This window comes from Schistocerca cancellata, chromosome 7 (genome assembly GCF_023864275.1).
Source record: "Schistocerca cancellata isolate TAMUIC-IGC-003103 chromosome 7, iqSchCanc2.1, whole genome shotgun sequence".
NCBI lineage: Eukaryota > Metazoa > Arthropoda > Insecta > Orthoptera > Acrididae > Schistocerca > Schistocerca cancellata.
In genome coordinates, this window is record NC_064632.1 from 176,691,448 (window position 1) to 176,713,553 (window position 22,106).

At 40.8% G+C, this 22,106-nt stretch overlaps 1 protein-coding gene across 1 annotated transcript in view; it reads left to right on the top strand.

Moving 5' to 3' along the window:
• The window catches only part of LOC126092690 (lysosomal-trafficking regulator), a 393,980-nt gene that overhangs the window by 200,189 nt on the left and 171,685 nt on the right, over positions 1–22,106 (top strand). The window contains exon 21 of the mRNA XM_049908413.1: positions 9,361–9,468. Coding sequence (XP_049764370.1) covers positions 9,361–9,468 — 108 coding nt within the window. The remainder of the gene's footprint in view (positions 1–9,360; positions 9,469–22,106) is intronic.

Sequence of the window (22,106 nt, forward strand, 5' to 3'; positions counted from 1 at the left end):
CACAAAATACTGATAGAAATGTGTGTTTTAGTTCATTTCTTTGGAAAATGCAATATACCCAAACAGAAGGTTATTAAGTAAATGAAAGGATTTACTTCTTATTCAGGTTAGTTTATGGATATGTCCTCTTAGAGACTTTCTGTGGGAAGATGACAGGGCATAAATGATATTAACTGTTCTACTCAGTATAACATTAAAAAAAAAAATAGATGGGGAACAGCTCAAAGTTTGTGTATTACAGTTGTTAACAAAGATTAATTTGATGAAGCAGTTGGTAAAGAAATGTTCTTACTGTGCTTAGTGCATCTGATAATGCTTCTGAGTGATAAAAACCTATATGTGTATGTGAAGCTAAATAATCAGTCTTGCTTGTAAGCAGTGTATGCAAACTGAAATTGTGTCATAAGTGAAAGTTTCTCAAAGTTTTATTGAATACAAATAGTTACATAAGTGAAACTTGCACTGTCAAATTACTAAATGCTTTCTTCTGTGAGATATAGAAGACAATTACTACACAACAACATGATCTCCTATTTAATTATGTTTTAATATTGGCTGGAGAACATAGCTCATTGTGCAGGCGTGTTGCTTTCAAATTGGAAGAATCATAAGTATGAGGTGTACTCTTTGTGTAAGTGAAAACAACTGTATGTGTACATTGATAATAATTATCAATCAGATCCTGAATTTTTAAATAGCGCAATTACATGTAACGTGCACCTATAATATGCTGTTGTCTAAGCTTTTAATCATGTTCTGGAAGAGTTTGATTCTGATTATTTATTTATTCATTTTTTGTTCAATTTGTACATGGGGTGCATCTATAATATGCCATTATTTAAGCTTTTAATCATATTCTGAAAGAATTCGACTCCAATTATTTATACATTCATTTTTTGAAAATTTTGCATGAGGTGAATAAGCATTGTGGCTGAGTGGAGTTCATCTGCAGCTTAGTATTAACTGTACACTGCTGCACCTTCTGTGCAGGCCAAAGATATCAGTAGGATGAACTACATGAAGCTTCAGATATATAATTTCACTTTTAATGTTAAGGATCTATTAATCTGCTAATTGTTCTTTGTTCTCTTGAGAGGCATTGGAGAAAGTTCAGTTATCTCAATGGAACTATCTGTAGCTTTTACATGTGCTGTATTCCAAGTTTTTCTTTCACCTTTGGCTATGTGGGCTACAGTGTTAATTTAATAGACCCACATGGGGTCTTTTGGTAAGCCGTCATTGATGTTGCTCTATCATCATCATCATCATCATCATCATCATCATCATCATTTAAGACTGATTATGCCTTTCAGCGTTCAGTCTGGAGCATAGCCCCCCCCCCCCCCCCCCCCCTTATACAGTTCCTCCATGATCCCCTATTCAGTGCTAACATTGGTGCCTCTTCTGATGTTAAACCTATTACTTCAAAATCATTCTTAACCGAATCCAGGTACCTTCTCCTCGGTCTGCCCCGACTCCTCCTACCCTCTACTGCTGAATCCTTGAGTCTCTGGGGTAACCTTGCTTCTCCCATGCGTGTAACATGACCCCACTATCTAAGCCTGTTCGCCCTGACTGCTACATCTATAGAGTTCATTCCCAGTTTTTCTTTGATTTCCTCATTGTGGACACCCTCCTGCCATTGTTCCCATCTACTAGTACCTGCAATCATCCTAGCTACTTTCATATCCGTAACCTCAACCTTGTTGATAAGGTAACCTGAATCCACCCAGCTTTCGCTCCCATACAACAAAGTTGGTCGAAAGATTGAACGGTGCACAGATAACTTAGTCTTGGTACTGACTTCCTTCTTGCAGAAGAGAGTAGATCGTAGCTGAGCGCTCACTGCATTAGCTTTGCTACACCTCGCTTCCAGTTCTTTCACTATGTTGCCATCCTGTGAGAATATGCATCCTAAGTACTTGAAAGCGTCCACCTGTTCCAACTTTGTTCCTCCTATTTGGCACTCAATCCGTTTATATTTTTTTCCCACTGACATTACTTTCGTTTTGGAGATGCTAATCTTCATACCATAGTCCTTACATTTCTGATCTAGCTCTGAAATATTACTTTGCAAACTTTCAATTGAATCTGCCATCACAGCTAAGTCATTCGCATATGCAAGACTGCTTATTTTGTGTTCACATATCTTAATCTCACCCAGCCAGTCTATTGTTTTCAACATATGATCCATAAATAATATGAACAACAGTGGAGACAGGTTGCAGCCTTGTCTTACCCCTGAAGCTACTCTGAACCATGAACTCAATTTACCGTCAACTCTAACTGCTGCCTGACTATCCATGTAAAGACCTTTAATTGCTTGCAAAAGTTTGCCTCCTATTCCATAATCTTGTAGAACAGACAATAACTTCCTCCTAGGAACCTGGTCATATGCCTTTTCTAGATCTATAAAGCATAGATACAATTCCCTGTTCCACTCATAACACTTCTCCATTATTTGCCGTAAGCTAAAGATCTGGTCCTGACAACGTCTAAGAGGCCTAAACCCACACTGATTTTCATCCAATTGGTCCTCAACTAATACTCGCACTTTCCTTTCATCAATACCTGAGAAGATTTTACCCACAACGCTGATTAAAGAGATACCTCTGTAGTTGTTACAATCTTTTCTGTTTCCATGTTTAAAGATTGGTGTGATTACTGCTTTTGTCCAGTCTGATGGAACCTGTCCCGACTCCCAGGCCATTTCAATTATCCTGTGTAGCCATTTAAGACCTGACATTCCACTGTATTTGATGAGTTCCGACTTAATTTCATCCACCCCAGCCGCTTTATTGCACTGCAATCTATTGACCATTTTTTTCCAATTCCTCAAATGTGATCCTATTTTCATCATCATTCCTATCCCATTCTACCTCGAAATCTGAAACATTACTGATCGCATTTTCACCTACATTGAGCAACTCTTCAAAATATTCCCTCCATCTGCCCAAGGCATCCACAGGATTCACCAGCAGTTTTCCTGACCTGTCCAAAATACTTGTCATTTCCTTCTTACCTCCCTTTCGAAAACTGCTAATTACACTCCAGAATGGTTTTCCAGCAGCTTGACCCATAGTCTCCAACCTGTTTCCAAAGTCTTCCCACGATTTCTTCTTGGATGCTGCAATTATCTGTTTGGCTTTGTTTCTTTCTTCAACGTAACTTTCTCTGTCTACCTGGGTTCTGGTATGTAGCCATTTTTGATATGCCTTCTTTTTCCTTTTACAGGCTGCCTTGACTGTATCATTCCACCAAGCTGTTTGCTTCATCCTACTTTTACACACTACTGTTCCAAGACATTCTTTAGCCACTTCTAGTACTGTGTCCCTGTACCTTGTCCATTCCTTTTCCAATGACTGTAATTGACTACATTCAACTAACTGGTACCTTTCTGAGATCGCTGTTATGTACTTGTGCCTGATTTCCTTATCCTGAAGTTTCTCCACTCTTATCCTCCTACATATGGACCTGACCTCCTGCACTTTCGGCCTCACAACCCCAATTTCACTGCAGATTAAATAATGATCAGTGTCATCAAAGAATCCCCTGAATACACGTGTGTCCCTCACAGCCTTCCTGAATTCCTGATCTGTTGTTATATAGTCAATGACAGATCTGGTTCCCCTGCCTTCCCAAGTATACCGGTGAATGTTCTTATGTTTAAAAAAGGAGTTTGTGATTACTAAGCCCATACTGGCACAGAAATCCAAGAGTTGTTTCCCGTTCCTGTTGGCCTCCATATCCTCTCCAAATTTACCCATAACCTTTTCATACCCTTCTGTTCGATTTCCAATCCTGGCGTTAAAATCACCCATGAGCAGAACACTGTCCTTGTCCTTTACTCTAACAACTACATCACTGAGTGCCTCATAAAAACTATCCATCTTATCTTGATCTGTCCCTTCACAATGCGAATATACTGACACAATCCTAATTTTCTTGCTAGACAGTGTCAAATCTATCCACATCAGTCGTACGTGTACATACCTTATTGCAACTATGCTGGATTCCATTTCTTTCCTGATGTAAAGCCCTACACCCCATTGTCCTATTCCTGCTTTGACTTCTGACAGGTAGACCTTGTATTCTCCCACTTCCTCTTCTTTCTCACCCCTTACCCGAATGTCACTAACAGCTAAAACGTCCAGCCCCATCTTACTTGCAGCCTCTGCCAGCTCTACCTTCTTCGCAGAGTAGCCCCCACTGATATTAATAGCTCCCCATCTCATTACCATTTGTTTGCCAAGTCGTATCTCAGGAATCCCTGGTTTGTCAGTTAGAGGTGGGACTCCGTCACCTCCAAAGGTCAGAGGCATTTTGCTCTGATTGTTGCCAGCATCATATTTAAAGTACCAGGGAAGCAGGTTGCTAGCCTTACTTGCCCCGAGTCCCATTGGGTTTTACCCCTAACGGCTGAGGGACTAACCGGTGGATTTGGTAGTCTTTGCCGTATGAGCACAAAGGTGACCATGACTCAGAATATGTCCGAGATGCCCAGCCTTATTCCAAAGTAACTGGTATCCCGACTGTCGGGACCACTTACTTGGCCACTCATACGTTGCCCGTGGTTCATGAACTAGGACATGACTACAGGAACCCACACCATGAACCATGTTGCTCTAATTGTCTTTAAATGTTTATGTGATTTTAAATGTTGCACTGATTAGCCTGGCACCTATTAAGTTTGCATGTTGGTGATATGTGATTGTCATTTTATTGTGTACAAGTTGTTGATATTTAAGAGACTTGCCTTTCGTTGCAAGTGTTTCCTTAAATTGTGTGTTAATAAATAATATGTGATTGTCATTTTACCTTGTACAAGTCTGTCGGTGTTAGTAATATTCATGAAGAAGAGCAGTTTTGGTTCACTTATAAGCATATCTGTTGAAGGGACTTTCCTTTGGTTACAAGTGTTTACTTACAGGGTGACAGTTATTGAACTGTATGAAATAAATTCGTCATAACTTCTGAACGGTTTTCGATATGGCATTCAAACTGCATGGTTGGCTGTGGGGCATGTTGGGAATTAGTATGCACATGCATGGTTTGGTTTAACGATGAAGCCCATGTTCATTTCGATAGGTACAATGTCCAGTCACAGAATAATCAGTGCGATGTTCCTTGATGGCACAGTGACTACTGAATGGTATTTGTAGGTTCTGAAAGATGATTTCATCCCCATTATCCATAGTGACTCTGATTTTGCAAGATATGGCTCATGGAAGACGAGCTTGGCCCCATTGAAGCAAGAAAATGTTTGATGTCCTGGAGGACCACTTCGGGAGCTCATTCTCGCTCTGGGGTACCCAGAGGCCACTGGCATGGGCCTTTATTGCCCACCATCTTCTCCATATCTAAACATGTGCGACTCCTTTTTGTGGGGCAACATTAAAGACAAGATGTACAACAAAAACCGCAAAACCCTTGTTGAGCTGAAAACAGGCATTCAGGAGGTCATCGACTGCATCGATGTTCCGACACTTCAGCAGTCCGTGTCGAATTTCACTGTTAGTCTGCATCACATCATTACCAATGATGGCAGGCATATCGAACATGTTATAACCTAAATCCAAATATCTGTAGTCATGTTTACGTGTTGAATGAATTGTGTGCACACCATAGTTTGTAACTAATTTATATTTTTTTTCATATAGTTCAGCAATTGTCACCTTGTAAATTGTGTGTTACTATACAGTAATAGTTCGCAGCTCGTGGTCTCGCGGTAGCGCTCTCACTTCCCGAGCACGGGGTCCCAGGTTCAATTCCCGGCGGAGTCAGGGATTTTCACCTGCCTCAAGATGATTGGGTGTTGTTGTGTCATCTTCATCATTCATGCCCATTACGGTCGGAGGAAGGCAATGGCAAACCACCTCCACTACGACCTTGCTTAGTACGGCAGTGCGGGTCTCCCTCCCGGCGGGGTCAGGGATTTTCACCTGCCTCGAGATGACTGGGTGTTAGTGTTGTCCTCATCATTTCATCATCATCCAGGAAAGTGGCGAAATTGGACTGAGCAAAAGAATGGGTAATTGTACGGGCGCTGATAACCACGCAGTTGAGCGCCCCACAAACCAAACATCACCCCAGTGCGGGTCTCCCGCTCTGTTACGGAGTATGGGACTTCATCATCATCATCACTATACAGTAATAGGGTGACACTGCTTGTGGTTATATTGCAGTGCATCTGGAATTGAAGGAGCTTAGTCCACCAAGCAAAATGTATGAGACAGGCGAAATACCCTCAGACTTCAAGAAGAATATAATAATTCCAATCCCAAAGAAAGCAGGCATTGACAGATGTGAAAATTACCGAACTATCAGTTTAATAAGTCACGGCTGCAAAATACTAACACGAATTCTTTACAGACGAATGGAAAAACTGGTAGAAGCCGACCTCGGGGAAGATCAGTTTAGATTCCGTAGAAATAGGGGAACACGTGAGGCAATACTGACCCTACGACATATCTTAGAAGCTAGATTAAGAAAAGGCAAACCTACGTTTCTAGCATTTGTAGACTTGGAGAAAGCTTTTGACAATGTTGACTGGAATACTCTCTTTCAAATTCTGAAGGTGGCAGGGGTAAAATACAGGGAACGAAAGACTATTTACAATTTGTACAGAAACCAGATGGCAGTTATAAGAGTCGAGGGACGTGAAAGGGAAGCAGTGGTTGGGAAGGGAGTGAGACAGGGTTTTAGCCTCTCCCTGATGTTATTCAATCTGTATATTGAGCAAGCAGTGAAGGAAACAAAAGAAAAATTCAGAGTAGGTATTAAAATCCACAGAGAAGAAATAAAAACTTTAAGGTTTGCCGATGACATTGTAATTCTGTCAGAGACAGCAAAGGACTTGGAAGAGCAGTTGAACGGAATGGACAGTGTCTTGAAGGGAGGATATAAGATGAACATCAACAAAAGCAAAACGAGGATAATGGAATGAAGTCGAATTAAGTTGGGTGATGCTGAGGGAATTAGATTAGGAAATGAGACACTTAAAGTAGTAAAGGAGTTTTGCTATTTGGGGAGCAAAATAACTGATGATGGTCGAAGTAGAGAGGATGTAAAATGTAGACTGGCAATGGCAAGGAAAGTGTTTCTGAAGAAGAGCAATTTGTTAACATCGAGCATAGATTTAAGTGTCAGGAAGTCGTTTCTGAAAGTATTTGTATGGAGTGTAGCCATGTATGGAAGTGAAACATGGACGATAAATAGTTTGGACAAGAAGAGAATAGAAGCTTTCGAAATGTGGTGCTACAGAAGAATGCTGAAGATTTGATGGGTAGATCACATAACTAATGAGGAGGTATTGAATAGGATTGGGGAGAAGAGGAGTTTGTGGCACAACTTGACTAGAAGAAGGGATCGGTTGGTAGGACATGTTCTGAGGCATCATGCGATCACCAATTTAGTATTGGAGGGCAGTGTGGAGGGTAAAAATCATAGAGGGAGACCAAGAGATGAATACACTAAGCAGATTCAGAAGGATGTAGGCTGCAGTATGTACTGGGAGATGAAGAAGCTTGCACAGGATAGAGTAGCATGGAGAGCTGCATCAAACCAGTCTCAGGACTGAAGACGACAACAACAGTCCACCAAGTTTTTCTAATATGTCACTACACATTGGTGCTTATATTTATCATTTTACCACTAAACTGACTAATTGTTTGTGCTTCAGAGAGTTTCCAGATTAGTTTTATCTGGGGTCTCTGGTTTCTGAAGTTAAGTGGGGCAGATAGAGGCAGTAACTGCGGTATCTAACTGGAAATGATATCTGTTATAATATTATTCAGTGGTTGTTATTTGCAGTTCCTGTTTAGAAGCTTGAAGACGGGTCTGAACTGCACTGGAGCTAATGCTTGGCATATTTTACACCAGTTAAAGTGTCCCACTTACTGCATTTAGTTGTTGGTCTCCATATGAAGTTATGCTTCACCATATATGAAGTTTACCAGGGTCACATTTCCAAGTATGAAACGTGTGTAGTTTTAAGACTTGCAGAGCAGTATTTGGTGTGTGGCTTAGTAGCTCTAGTTGGTTGTTGGTTCTGGTCCCTCAATTGTGTGTCATAATTAGAGATGATTTTAAGTATCACAGAAGAGATAAACCCCAACCCTCTACTCAACTATTGCTCTTGGCACCAAGCAAAGATTTCATACAAAATTGTATTCATATTAATAAATACAAAGTGGACTGTATTCGATACATGTCATCCACAAAAATACATCAATATTGAGATCACAATATATACTGATCTACAAAGTGGCTCTCTTTCCTCGAAACTGATTGAACCTGCTCATGAGAAGAAGTCCAATGGGAAAGAGCATTATAGCATGAGCTGTCTGTAGACATATGGTTCCATATGCTTCCAGAAATTTATCAAGTACTTATCAAATCCTTGTGACATAGAATTGCTGCCAAGTATGGCATTTGTGGGCTGACTTGCTATTAAGCATGTGGTCGTAGTGTTTTTGATCATTAGTGTAGACCTCTGTTTAACATAGGGATTCCTGTATTTACATTGCATTCAGACATACATCAACATTCATCTTAAAGTCTGAAGGACTGTGGCTGTTCTTGTAGACTCTACAGATTGTCTGGAATAATTGTGTGACAGCTGTTTTGCTCAACGATGTTAGAAATTCCAAAAGTCAGGTAACAGTGCTTGATGCCTTGTTTGAACACAAGTCTCTCAAAGCGCCATCAGCTTGTTACTTTTAATGCTGAATCCTTGATGTGTTCCTAATCACTACCCAGTTCTTCTTCTTGTCACATTCACACTTCGTAGTGGCACTCGATGTGCTGTTTTTACTAGTCTGTACACATTTCTGTGCGTAGCAGTTTTTCCAGTCATTATATTGATATCTTTATTTTTAAATTCATTGAAAGTATTTTTGGCCTTCCTGTCTGATGAATCTGTCCATACAGTGCCTATTATTTTTTCCATCTTTAAAGCATTTCCTAGGAGCTATTTTCCTTTCCTGTTGTTTAAAATTCAATTAGTAATTTAAGTGCTGGATTGCATTCCCATACAAATTGGAAGAATTTTTTTCTGTATAGCATTCTTGAATCATGAAACTCCTTTGGGACTTATGATTTTCAGTGTATTACCCTTCCATTGTTGCTCTTTTCCACCTTCCCTTTCTGCTTCTTTGTCTTTCTTCTTCTTCTTCTTCTTCTTCTTCTTCTTCTTCTATCTCCCTCTGCTTCTGGTAGAGGATCAACTGCAAGCCATTTTACTAAATAGTGAACCTCTGCACCTCTAACTGTATTTTGGTTCAATTTTTTGGTGTTTGGGAGTTCATAACTTGACTTACAAAGTTCTTCCAGTATTCTAAGTCATACTTTGTTCAGCAGGCAGAAGTGTGGAACAACCACAAACACCTTCCAGAAGTCAAGGAATGCATCATCAACTTGGGCATATTTTTCAACAGACTTCTGCATCTGTCCGGTCAATAGAAAAAGGTATGGTTATTACTTGTGTTATCCATGTTGATTCATACAGATAACTTTCACCCTTCAAAGGGAAAAAAATATACTAGGATAAAATTTGTTCTACAGTAAACTGATGGAGAGGGCTTGACCTGTTGTAATGAATTATGATATACAGCTTGAGAGATGGAATTCCATTACAGTGATTCCTTTCCTTTTGTATAAGGTGTAAATATTTATTTTAACCCCTCTGACATTTCCAGTAGCAGTTGTTCCTTGAGTGGTTAAGCCATTTCCACACGAAAATGATGTATTGAAATCATATTTTGATATTAATGTCAGACAGAAGTACATTACCCAAAAAATTATCATTCTCTTAATACACTGAAGAGCTAAAGAAACTGGTACATCTGCCTAATAACATGTAGGGCCCCCACAAGCACGCAGAAGTGGCACAAGTGCAGCAACATGATGTGGCATGGACTCGACTAATGTCTGAAGTAGTGATGGAGGGAATTGACACTATGAATATTGCAGGGCTGTCCATAAATCCATAAGAGTCTTATGTCAGAGCGGTAGGTGGATCAAAACAAAATGTCCAGACACTCTGTGACCAAAATGGTACTGAAACAGAGGATGACAGACTAAAGGCCGCAATACTAAATGTCTTTTTCCAAAGTTGTTTCACAGAGGAAGATTGCACTGTAGTTCCTTCTCTAGATTGTCGCACAGATGACAAAATGGTAGATATCGAAATAGACGACAGAGGGATAGAGAAACAATTAAAATCGCTCAAAAGAGGAAAGGCCTCTGGACCTGATGGGATACCAGTTCAATTTTACACAGAGTACGCGAAGGAACTTGCCCCCCCTACTTGCAGCGGTGTACCGTAGGTCTCTAGAAGAGCGTAGCGTTCCAAAGGATTGGAAAAGGGCACAGGTCATCCCCATTTTCAAGAAGGGACGTCGAACAGATGTGCAGAACTATAGATCTATATCCCTAACGTCGATCAGTTGTAGAATTTTGGAACACGTATTGTGTTCGAGTATAATGACTTTTCTGGAGACTAGAAATCTACTCTGTAGGAATCAGCATGGGTTTCGAAAAAGACGGTCATGTGAAACCCAGCTTGCACTATTCGTCCACAAGACTCAGAGGGCCATAGACACGGGTTCACAGGTAGATGCCGTGTTTCTTGACTTCCGCAAGGCGTTCGATACAGTTCCCCACAGTTGTTTAATGAACAAAGTAAGAGCATATGGACTATCAGACCAATTGTGTGATTGGATTGAGGAGTTCCTAGATAACAGGACGCAGCATGTCATTCTCAATGGAGAGAAGTCTTCCGAAGTAAGAGTGATTTCAGGTGTGCCGCAGGGGAGTGTCATAGGACCGTTGCTATTCACAATATACATAAATGACCTGGTGGATGACATCGGAAGTTCACTGAGGCTTTTTGCAGATGATACTGTGGTGTATCGAGAGGTTGTAACAATGGAAAATTGTACTGAAATGCAGGAGGATCTGCAGCGAATTGACGCATGGTGCAGGGAATGGCAATTGAATCTCAATGTAGACAAGTGTAATGTGCTGTGAATACACAGAAAGATAGATCCTTTATCATTTAGCTACAAAATACCAGGTCAGCAACTGGAAGCAGTTAATACCATAAATTATCTGGGAGTACACATTAGGAGTGATTTAAAATGGAATGATCATATAATGTTGATCGTCGGTAAAGCAGATGCCAGACTGAGATTCATTGGAAGAATCCTAAGGAAATGCAATCCGAAAACAAAAGAAGTAGGTTACAGTACGCTTGTTTGCCCACTGCTTGAATACTGCTCAACAGTGTGGGATCCGTACCAGATAGGGTTGATAGAAGATATAGAGAAGATCCAACGGAGAGCAACGCGCTTCGTTACAGGATCATTTAGTAATCGCAAAAGCGTTACGGAGATGATAGATAAACTCCAGTGGAAGACTCTGCAGGAGAGACGCTCAGTAGCTCGGTACGGGCTTTTGTCAAAGTTTCGAGAACATACCTTCACCGAAGAGTCAAGCAGTATATTGCTCCCTCCTACGTATATCTCGCGAAGAGACCATGAGGATAAAATCAGAGAGATTAGAGCCCACACAGAGGCATACCGACAATCCTTCTTTCCACGAACAATACGAGACTGGAATAGAAAGGAGAACCGATAGAGGTACTCAAGGTACCCTCCGCCACACACCGTCAGGTGGCTTGCGGAGTATGGATGTAGATGTAGATGTAGATGTAGAAGAGTGTGGGGGGGAGGAGATCTCTCCTGAACAGCACGTTGCAAGGCTTCCCAGGTATGCTCAATAATGTTAATGTCTGGGGTGTTTGGTGACCAGCGGAAGTGTTTAAACTCAGAAGAGAGTTTCTGGAGGCACTCTGTAGCAATTCTGGATGTATGGGGTGTCACATTGTCTTGCTGGAAGTGCCCAAGTTTGGCAGAATGCACAATGGGCATAAATGGATGGCAGGTGGTCAGATAGGAAGCTTACAGCCGAAGTAAGTTAATAATTGGCTCCTTCTACCGACCCCCAGACTCAAATGATATAGTTGCTGAACAGTTCAGAGAAAATTTGAATCTCGTAACAAATAAATACCCCACTGATACTGTTATAGTTGGTGGGGACTTCAACCTTCCCTCGATATGTTGGCAAAAATACTTGTTCAAAACCAGTGGTAGGCAGAAAACATCTTCCGAGATTGTCGTAAATGCTTTCTCCGAAAATTATTTCGAGCAGTTAGTCCACGAAATGATTGCAAAAACACACTTGCCCTCTTAGCCACAAACAATCCAGAGCTGATAGAGAGCATCATGACTGATAGAGGGATTAGTGATCACAAGGTCGTTGTAGCTAGGGTCAATACCGTTTCTTCCAAATCCACCAGAAACAAACGCAAAATAATTTTATTTAAAAAAGCAGATAAAGTGTCACTAGAAGCCTTCCTAGGAGACAATCTCCATTCCTTCCGAACTGACTATGCAAATGTAGACGAGATGTGGCTCAAATTCAAAGATATAGTAGCAACAGCAATTGAGAGATTCATACCTCATAAATTGGTAAGAGATGGAACTGATCCCCCATGGTACACAAAACAGGTCCGAACGCTGTTGCAGAGGCAACGGAAAAAGCATACGAAATTCAGAAGAATGCGAAATCCCGAAGATTGGCTAAAATTTACAGACACGTGAAATTTGGCATGGACTTCAATGCAAGATGCCTTTAATAGGTTCCACAACAAAACATTGTCTTGAAATTTGGTATAAAATCCGAAGAAATTCTGGTCGTATGTAAAGTACACAAGCGGCAAGACACAGTCAATACCTTTGCTGCGCAGTGCCAATGGTACTGTTACCGACTGTGCCGCTAAAGCGGAGTTATTGAACGCAGTTTTCCGAAATTCCTTCACCAGGGAAGACGAATGTAATATTCCAGAATTTGAAACACGAACAGCTGCTAGCATGAGTTTCTTAGAAGTAGATACCTTAGGGGTTGCGAAGCAACTCAAATCGCTTGATACAGGCAAGTCTTCAGGTCCAGATTGTATACTGATTAGGTTCCTTTCAGATTACGCTGATACAATAGCTCCCTACTTAGCAATCATATACAACCACTCACTCACCGATAGATCTGTACCTACAGATTGGAAAATTGCGCAGGTCGTACCAGTGTTTAAGAAGGGTAGTAGGAGTAATCCATTGAACTACAGACCTATATCATTGACGTCGGTTTTCAGTAGGGTTTTGGAGCATATACTGTATTCAAACATTATGAATCACCTCGAAGGGAATGATCTATTGATACGTAATCAGCATGGTTTCAGAAAACATTGTTGTTGTGCAACGCAGCTAGCTCTTTATTCGCACGAAGTAATGGCCGCTATCGACAGGGGATCTCAAGTTGATTCCGTATTTCTAGATTTCCTGAAAGCTTTTGACACCGTTCCTCACAAGCGACTTCTGATCAAGCTGCGGTCCTATGGGGTATCGTCTCAGTTGTGCGACTGGATTCGTGATTTCCTTTCAGGAAGGTCACAGTTCGTAGTAATAGATGGCAAATCATCGAGTAAAACTGAACTGATATCAGGTGTTCCCCAGGGAAGCGTCTTGGGACCTCTGCTGTTCCTGATCTATATAAATGACCTGGGTGACAATCTGAGCAGTTCTCTTAGGTTGTTCGCAGATGATGCTGTAATTTACCGTCTAGTAAGGTCATCCGAAGACCAGTATCAGTTGCAAAGCGATTTAGAAAAGATTGCTGTATGGTGTGGCAGGTGGCAGTTGACACTAAATAATGAAAAGTGTTAGGTGATCCACATGAGTTACAAAAGAAATCCATTGGAATTCGATTACTTGATAAATAGTACAATTCTCAAGGCTGTCAATTCAACTAAGTACCTGGGTGTTAAAATTACGACTAACTTCAGTTGGAAAGACCACATAGATAATATTGTGGGGAAGGCGAGCCAAAGGTTGCGTTTCGTTGGCAGGACACTTAGAAGATGCAACAAGTCCACTAAAGAGACAGCTTACACTACACTCGTTCGTCCTTTGTTAGAATATTGCTGCGCGGTGTGGGATCCTTACCAGGTGGGATTGACGGAGGACATCGAAAGGGTGCAAAAAAGGACAGCTCATTTTGTATTATCACGTAATAGGGGAGAGAGTGTGGCAGATATGGTACACGAGTTGGGATGGAAGTCATTAAAGCAAAGACGTTTTTCGTCACAGCGAGATCTATTTACAAAATTTCAGTCACCAACTTTCTCTTCCGAATGCGAAAATATTTTGTTGAGCCCAACCTACATAGTTAGGAATGATCATAAAAATAAAATAAGAGAAATCAGAGCTCGAACAGAAAGGTTTAGGTGTTTGTTTTTCCCGCGCGCTGTTCGGGAGTGGAATGGTAGAGAGATAGTATGATTGTGGTTCGATGAACCCTCTGCTAAGCACTTAAATGTGAATTGCAGAGTAGTCATGTAGATGTAGATTTACATACGTGTCACCTGTCTAGATGTATGAAGGGTCCCACATCACTCCAGCTGCACACACCCCACACCTTTACAGAGCCTTCACCAGCTTGAACAGTCCCCTACTGACACCCAGGCTTCATGAGGATGTCTCCATTCCCATACACATACACATCCATCTGCTCGATACAATTTGAAACGAGACTCGTCCAACCAGGCAACATGTTTCCAGTCATCAACAGTCTAATGTCGGTGTTGACAGGCCCAGGCGAGGTGAAAAGCTTTGTGCCTTCGGTCATCAAGGGTAGACGGGTGGGCCTTTGGCTCCAGAAGCCCATATCAATGATATTTCATTGAATGGTTCACATGCTGACACTTGTTGATAGCCCAGCATTTAAATCTGCAGCAATTTGCAGAAGTGTTGCACTTCTGTTACATTGAATGATTCTCTTCAGTTGTTGTTGGTCCCATTTTTGCAGGATCTTTTTCCGGCTGTGGCGTTGTCAGAGATTTGATGTTCTTGTGAAATGGTCGTATGCAAAATCTGTGTTTCATTACGAACTTGGAGATGATGTGTCCCATCGTTTGTGCACTGGCTATAACACCACATTCAGACTCACTTAAAATCTTGATAACCTGCCATTGTAGCAGCAGTAATTGATGTAACAACTGCACCAGACACTTGTTGTCTTATATAGGCGTTGCCAACCACAGTGCAGTGTTCTGCGTGTTTATATAACTCTGTATGTGAATACACATGTCTATACCGGTGTCTTTGGTGCTTCAGTGTCTATATTTTCCTTCATGCAAGAACTAGAATGTGGCATATGGATCTGCTCTCCATGAGATGAGTATGACAAATAAACATTTATAAATCTAAAGTACAGATTTTAACACACATAATGATCTGTTATTATTCACAGAGCGGTATTCATTGTTAGAGGCTCCATCACAATTCATGGACAGTGGTGTGTGAAGGGAACCCACCTGTTGCCTGTGATGACCCCCCCCCCTATCCCTCCTGCCACCCCTTCTACATTGACACCCGCCCACCTGTCCAGTCAGCTACTAATATTAAGAGATTGCAGGGCTTGAATTAATAGTTTGTTTTGGTCATTTATAATATTGGAACTAGAAGTTTGGAGTTACATGAATCCACTGTTACAGGTCTATTATTGACAGGCTTTGTATGAATACCCTTCCAGAAAAATGTGTATCTGCACCTTTTTCCATCTGTTTGGAATACCTTGTAGCTCAAGTAATCTGCAATAAATTACTTATAGGAAGTGAGCAAGTACTTCCACATAATATATATAGAGTCAAATGTAGGTCCAAACCTATACTCTCTTGATTTCAATTCTACAAATAATTTCAGTGTCCATGTGACAGTTGGAAGAAGGAATTAGTGTGTCTCTTTTGGCAGTAAAATAATTCCATGTGATATAATTCAGAACTTTTGATTTTCTTTTTTATGTCCTTTGTTTTGGTGACATTATAATTGGTGAGTGTATTTGATGAGGAATGTTGATTTCGTCAGTGTCTATCTGGAAAGGTTGAAATACCTTGACTCATGTCCCACTCAGCTTTACCTCTGATAGCAATTATTCCATAGACATTGTCGTATCAGAAATCTTTCCACAATCAACATGAGTGAAGGTGAAGTAACTCTTGTGCACATTTTATGTCCTGCTGCTGACACTTGCTTTTTTACTTTCCTAATTCATGGTAAACATTTCCTTACATAGTTGCACTTTGTGTACTGTACATACAGAAGAGAGAGCTGTTGCTGGAAAATTAATGCCAGAGGACTCAAAGTTGGCATTCATGCCATATGGCAGCTCTAGTCTTTAGTGAGGAGTTACACTGTCACTGGATGCAAGCTACAATGAAGACCAAAGTGTAGAAAGGACGAGAGACTGTAGATCACTGACTGTAGCTGTCTGTAATGCAAGAGGATTTGAATGAAAAGAAATGGAACAAGAAAAATATTGAGGGACAGGAACATACCAGCTGCACTCATTGGAAAAATAGGGAAAAAGCAGTAGTAGGTAAGATGTACCAGTAGGAAGGATCAGTGCATTAATAATGACAGTGTCCTTGGACAATTTCTTTAATTCGTAAATACCTTATTCAGGAAAAGGTGTAGTTACAAGTGTACATAATGTGCATAAGACTGTGCACATAGTAGAGTAATTCTTCATGAATGGTAAGTTTTCATCCAACTTAAGAGATATTGAAATCTGAAGGTGGCATGATATTGGCTCATGCAGCTTGTAAAGCAGCAAAACTGCCTAATAGGCGAGAGTGTTACAGGTGAATGTACATAGAGTACATATTACGTGAAGAAAGAATAAAACAACTCCGAGATTGAATAGTGGAGTAGTACCTACTGAAACTGAGTGCTTGTTGCTACTTAGAAAAGGTAACAATAGCTGCCCTAGGAAGAAGGAAGAAAATAAAACAAGAGTTCTGAGGATCTGGAACAAGGAAATTAAAGACGCTGTAAAAAATAAATGAGTCACTTATGAACAAAATCAGCAACAAAATTCTGAAAATTTTAATAAATTTATGAAGCATTCCTTGAAGAAATGCAACAGCTAACCACTTTTTATATAGTAGTATTTATGGCAAGACACATTCCTAGTTTTCACTCATCTCCAGTTGGCATAATACATGTATATCTTAGTCATTAGAATGCATTCTGAATATTGCAATTGCACTCTGCAGAATAATAGTTTGCTGTCCCTGTTCATATTTATCAATGCCTGTAAGCAGCTAAGGGTCTGGATTTCATTGTAATTTCATTAATAGTTTGCTTGTTTATCACCTTTACCAAACTGTATATTATGTTTAGTTAATAGTTAGATGCTCTTGCTTTTCTTTTGTAAGTTGTAGCTCTTTTTTGCCATTTATATTGTGAACAGCAATTCCCCTTGGGTGACTGCAGTGATGCTGGAGGAGGATTTCCCATAAGGCTCTTCCACAGAAACGTAGGCTATGTTTAAAAAAGACAGGATGAATGCAGAACAAGAGGTGGAAATTTGTGCATTTCAGGCATAGATTGATGCTACAATCATTGAATTAGTGCTGTTGAGGGGAAAAGGGGTAAGGGGCGAAGAAAGTGAGATATGGTAAAAGGTAACAGTTGAGCAAAGAGCAGGTATTTCCTGTTTCCTGTTGAAGGTTGAAGGATGGGACCTTCCTACAGCTTGAGAAGAATGTAGGACACAGCAGATCATTAATAAGAATTTGGGAGTCAGGTCAGAAACTAAGGTGAAAAGGAAGATCTTGCTGCTAGGTGACAGTAATGGGCTGGGTGTAGGTCAACAGCTGCAGGAAAGGCTAGGACCAGATTGCAAACATTGTAAAACTTAGTGTAGCCTTGGCCAGGTGAGTAGGGATATTGAGACACTGACTAAGGGTCTGCTTGAAGACAGCCAGGTACTGGTGGTTGCAGAGCAGGCAGAACCCAGCCAAAAATGGATAGTATAATATTGGGAAGTGCATAGGTAAGATACAGCATGCAATGTGACACATACATTGATCAGCCAGAACCTAATAGCTGATATTTCCACTTTTGGCACAGATAACAGCAGCAATGCATCATGGTATGGAAGCAATAAGACCTTGGTAGGTGGCTGGAGGGAATTGGCACCACAGCTGCACACACAATTCACCTGTTGTTGTTGTTGTTGTTGTTGTTGTGGTGTTCTTCAGTCCAGAGACTGGTCTGATGCTGCTCTCCATACTGCTGTATCCTGTGCAAGCTTCTTCATATCAGAGTAATTACTGCAACCTACATCCTTCTGAATCTGTTTAGTGTATTCATCTCTTCGTCTCCCTCTATGATTTTTACCGCACTTCCCTCCAACAATACTAAACTGATGATCCCTTGATGCCTCAGAATGTATCCTACCAACCGATCTCTTCTTCTAGTCAAGTTGTGCCACAAATTCTTCCCCTCCCCAGTTCTATTCAGTACATGCTCATTAGTTCTAGTCAGGTTGTGCTACAAATTCCTCTCCTCCCCAATTCTATTCAGTACCTCCTCATTAGTTATGTGATCTACCCTTGTAATCTTGAGCATTCTTCTGTAGCACCACATTTTGAAAGCTTCTGTTCTCTTTTTGTGTAAACTATGTATCATCCATGTTTCACTTCCATGCATGGCTGCACTCAATACAAATACTTCCAGAAAAGACTTTCTGACACTTAAATCTATTCTCAATGTTAACAAATTTCTCTTCTTCAGCAACAGTTTCCTTTCCATTGTCAGTTTACATTTTATATCCTCTCTACTTCGACCATCGTCAGTTATTTTGCTCCCCAAATAGCAATACTCATCTACTACTTTAAGTGTCTCATCTCTTAATCGAATTCCCTCAGCATCACCCAATGTATTTCGACTATATTTCATTATCCTCATTTTGCTTTCATTGATGTTCATCTTATATCCTCCTTTCAAGACACTGTCCATTCCGTACAACTGCTTTTCCAGGTCCCTTGCTGTCTATGACAGAATTACAGTGTCATTGACAAACCTCAAAGTTTGTATTTCTTCTCCATGGATTTTAATTCCTATTCCAAATTTTTCTTTTGTTTTCTTTACTGCTTGCTGAATATATAGATTGAGTAACATCGAAGATAGGCTACTACCATGTCTGCCTGCCTTCTCAACCACTGCTTCCCATTCGTGCCCCTCTACTCTTATAACTGCCATATGGTTTCTGTATAGATTGTAAATAGCCTTTTGCTCCCTTTATTTTATACCTGCTACCTTCAGAATTTGAAAGAGAATATTCCAGTCAACGTTGTCAAAAGCTTTCTCGAAGTCTACAAATGCTAGAAACATAGGTTTGACTTTCCTTAATCTATCTTCTAAGGTAAGTTGTAGGGTCAGTATTGCCTCACGTGTTCCAACATTTCCATGGAATCCAAACTGATTTTCCCTGAAGGTCAGCGTCTACCGGTTTTCCATTCATCTGTAAAGAATTCATGTTAGTATTTTGCAAAGGTGACTTATTAAACTGACAGTACAGAAATTTTCACACCTGTCAACACTTGTCTAAATTTTACAATCATAGACAGAAACTGTAAGGCTGTTATCTGAATTAGAAAATGCAACAATGTAAAAAAGGGATTAAAAATGGCGGTAACAATTTCACAGCTATTTTTTACCTGGTTTTTTTTTTTTTTTTTTTTTTTTTTCATTGCTCTCTTCCTCCACACGAAGCGGTCAAATCTGCCCTTGAATATGATTTAGTTGTGTATATCCATAGAAAATTTTTTTTCAATAAGTTGGACAAAAAAGATCATGTATGGACAGTCCTGCTGTGTGAATGATATGTTGACTACACATATGTACAGATGAAGACTTTTTACCAGCTTGGAAGCACACATGCAAGTGAATGCTTTGGCTTGTATCTGCACCATATGAAGATGAGAAGCTAGGGCAGCTCTGCATAGCACATGGCCATAGCATCAAGTGAGGTGCATCATAGCTTGTCATGACCAAATGTCAAAATGTATCACTTATTTGCTTGAAAATGGAAAGAGATATGATTCTCCTTGCAGTGTTAAAACCAATTTCAATATGTAAGCAATATTTTGCATCCAGCAGTATATGGCTTACCAAGTGTAAACTGCACAGTGACTACATTCTTCACTACTAACTTTTCAGAATACTCCCAGCGTTGTACTCATTACATTGTACCACTGTAACTGTAGGCAATAGCAGAAAGAAAACCAGTTCTTTCTCAGCCTGTGATAGGGGACTATAAGCTTTGAAAAAAAAAAAAAAAAAAACTAAGCAGGCAGATCGATTAGCTTTACTTCATTCTGGATTTAGCTTTGCTTCACTTTCATAAAACAATTTTTTCAAATTATATCTGAGGATTCGAAATTTGTATCATATCACACAGCTGTGTGGGATAACCAGCACACGATGTTGCATCGGGCCATATGATATACATATGTATTGGTTTTGTATCACTGTCATCCCTGTGTGAACCAGTTGAGTTAGTTCCACTGTGTTTCTGTAGACTTCACCAATGCAGGTTGCTTCTGTGTCATATTGCGAGTCACATCATGTATTGCAAGTCACATCAAATATTACATACACACATCAAAAAAAGGTTTGCATCACCTTGGTTCCGAGAGTTCTGGAATCTAGACAGAAAATTGGAATAGAGATCAACATAAACATCATTTCCGCCCTTTTTATTGCTCATGAAAACCACGCATTGCACATTGTACCACCAAACAGCGAGACCTTCAGAGGTGGTGGTCCAAACTGCTGTGCACACCGGTACCTGTAATACCCAGTAGTACGTCCTCTTGCATTGATACACGCCTGTGTTTGTCGTGGCATACTATCCACAAGTTCATTGAGGCACTGTTGGTCCAGATTGTCCCATCCCTCAACGGCAATTCGGCGGAGATCCCTCAGAGGGGTTGGTGGGTCACGTCATTCATAAACAGCCCTTTTCAATCTACCCAGGCATTTTGATAGGGTTCATGTCTGAAGAACATGCTGGCCACTCTAGTCGAGTGCTGTCATTATCCTGAAGGAAGTCATTCACAAGACGTGCACGATGGAGGCGTGAATTGTCGTCCATGAAGGCGAATGCCTCGCCAATATGCTGCCGATATGGTTGCACTATCGGTCAGAGGATGGCATTCACGTATCGTACAGCCATTACAGCGCCTTCCATGATCGCCAGTGGCGGACGTCGGACCCATATAATGCCTCCCCAAAATAGCTACACTTGCTGGATAGTGTGTCTAAGGCATTCAGCCTGACTGGGTTGCCTCCAAACATATCTCCGACGATTGTCTGGTGAAGGCATATGCGATGCTCGTTGGTGAAGAGAAAGTAATGCCATTCCTGAGCCGTCCATTTGGCATGTTGTTGGGCCCATCTGTACTGCACTGCATGGTGTTGTGGTTGCCAAGATGGACATCGCCATGGCCGTCGGGAATGAAGTTGCACTTCATGCAGCCTATTGCACACAATTTGAGTCATAACAAAACATCCTGTGACTGCACAAAAAGCATTATTCAACATGGTGGCATTGCTGTCAGGGTTCCTCCAAGCCATAATCTGTAGGTAGCGGTCATCCACTACAGTAGTAGCCCTTGGGTGGCCTGAGCAAGGTGTGTGATTGACAGTGCCTGTCTCTTTGTTATCTCCTCCATGTCCAAACAACATCGCTTTGGTTCCCTCCAAGATGCCTTCCCTTGTTGAGAGCCCTTCCTGGCACAAAGTAACAATGCGTATGTGATCGAAGTGTGGTATTGACTGTCTAGGCGTGTTTGAACTACAGACAACATGAGCCATGTACCTCCTTCCTGGTGGAATGACTGGAACTGATCAGCTGTCGCACCCTGACAGTCTAACAGGCTTTGCTCATGCATGGTTGTTTACATCTTTGGGCAGGTTTAGTGACATCTCTGAACAGTCAAAGGGACTGTGTCTGTGATACAATATCTACAGCCAATATCTATCTTCAGGAATTCTGGGAACCCCGGTGATGCAAAACTTTTTTTGTATCAGTGGGAACTACAATTCTTTTAGAGGATATGAGATATCTGTTGTTGAGAATTTGATAAAATGCTTCTAGAAAGAAGTGAGCTAACAGATTATTGTATGGAAACTGACCAA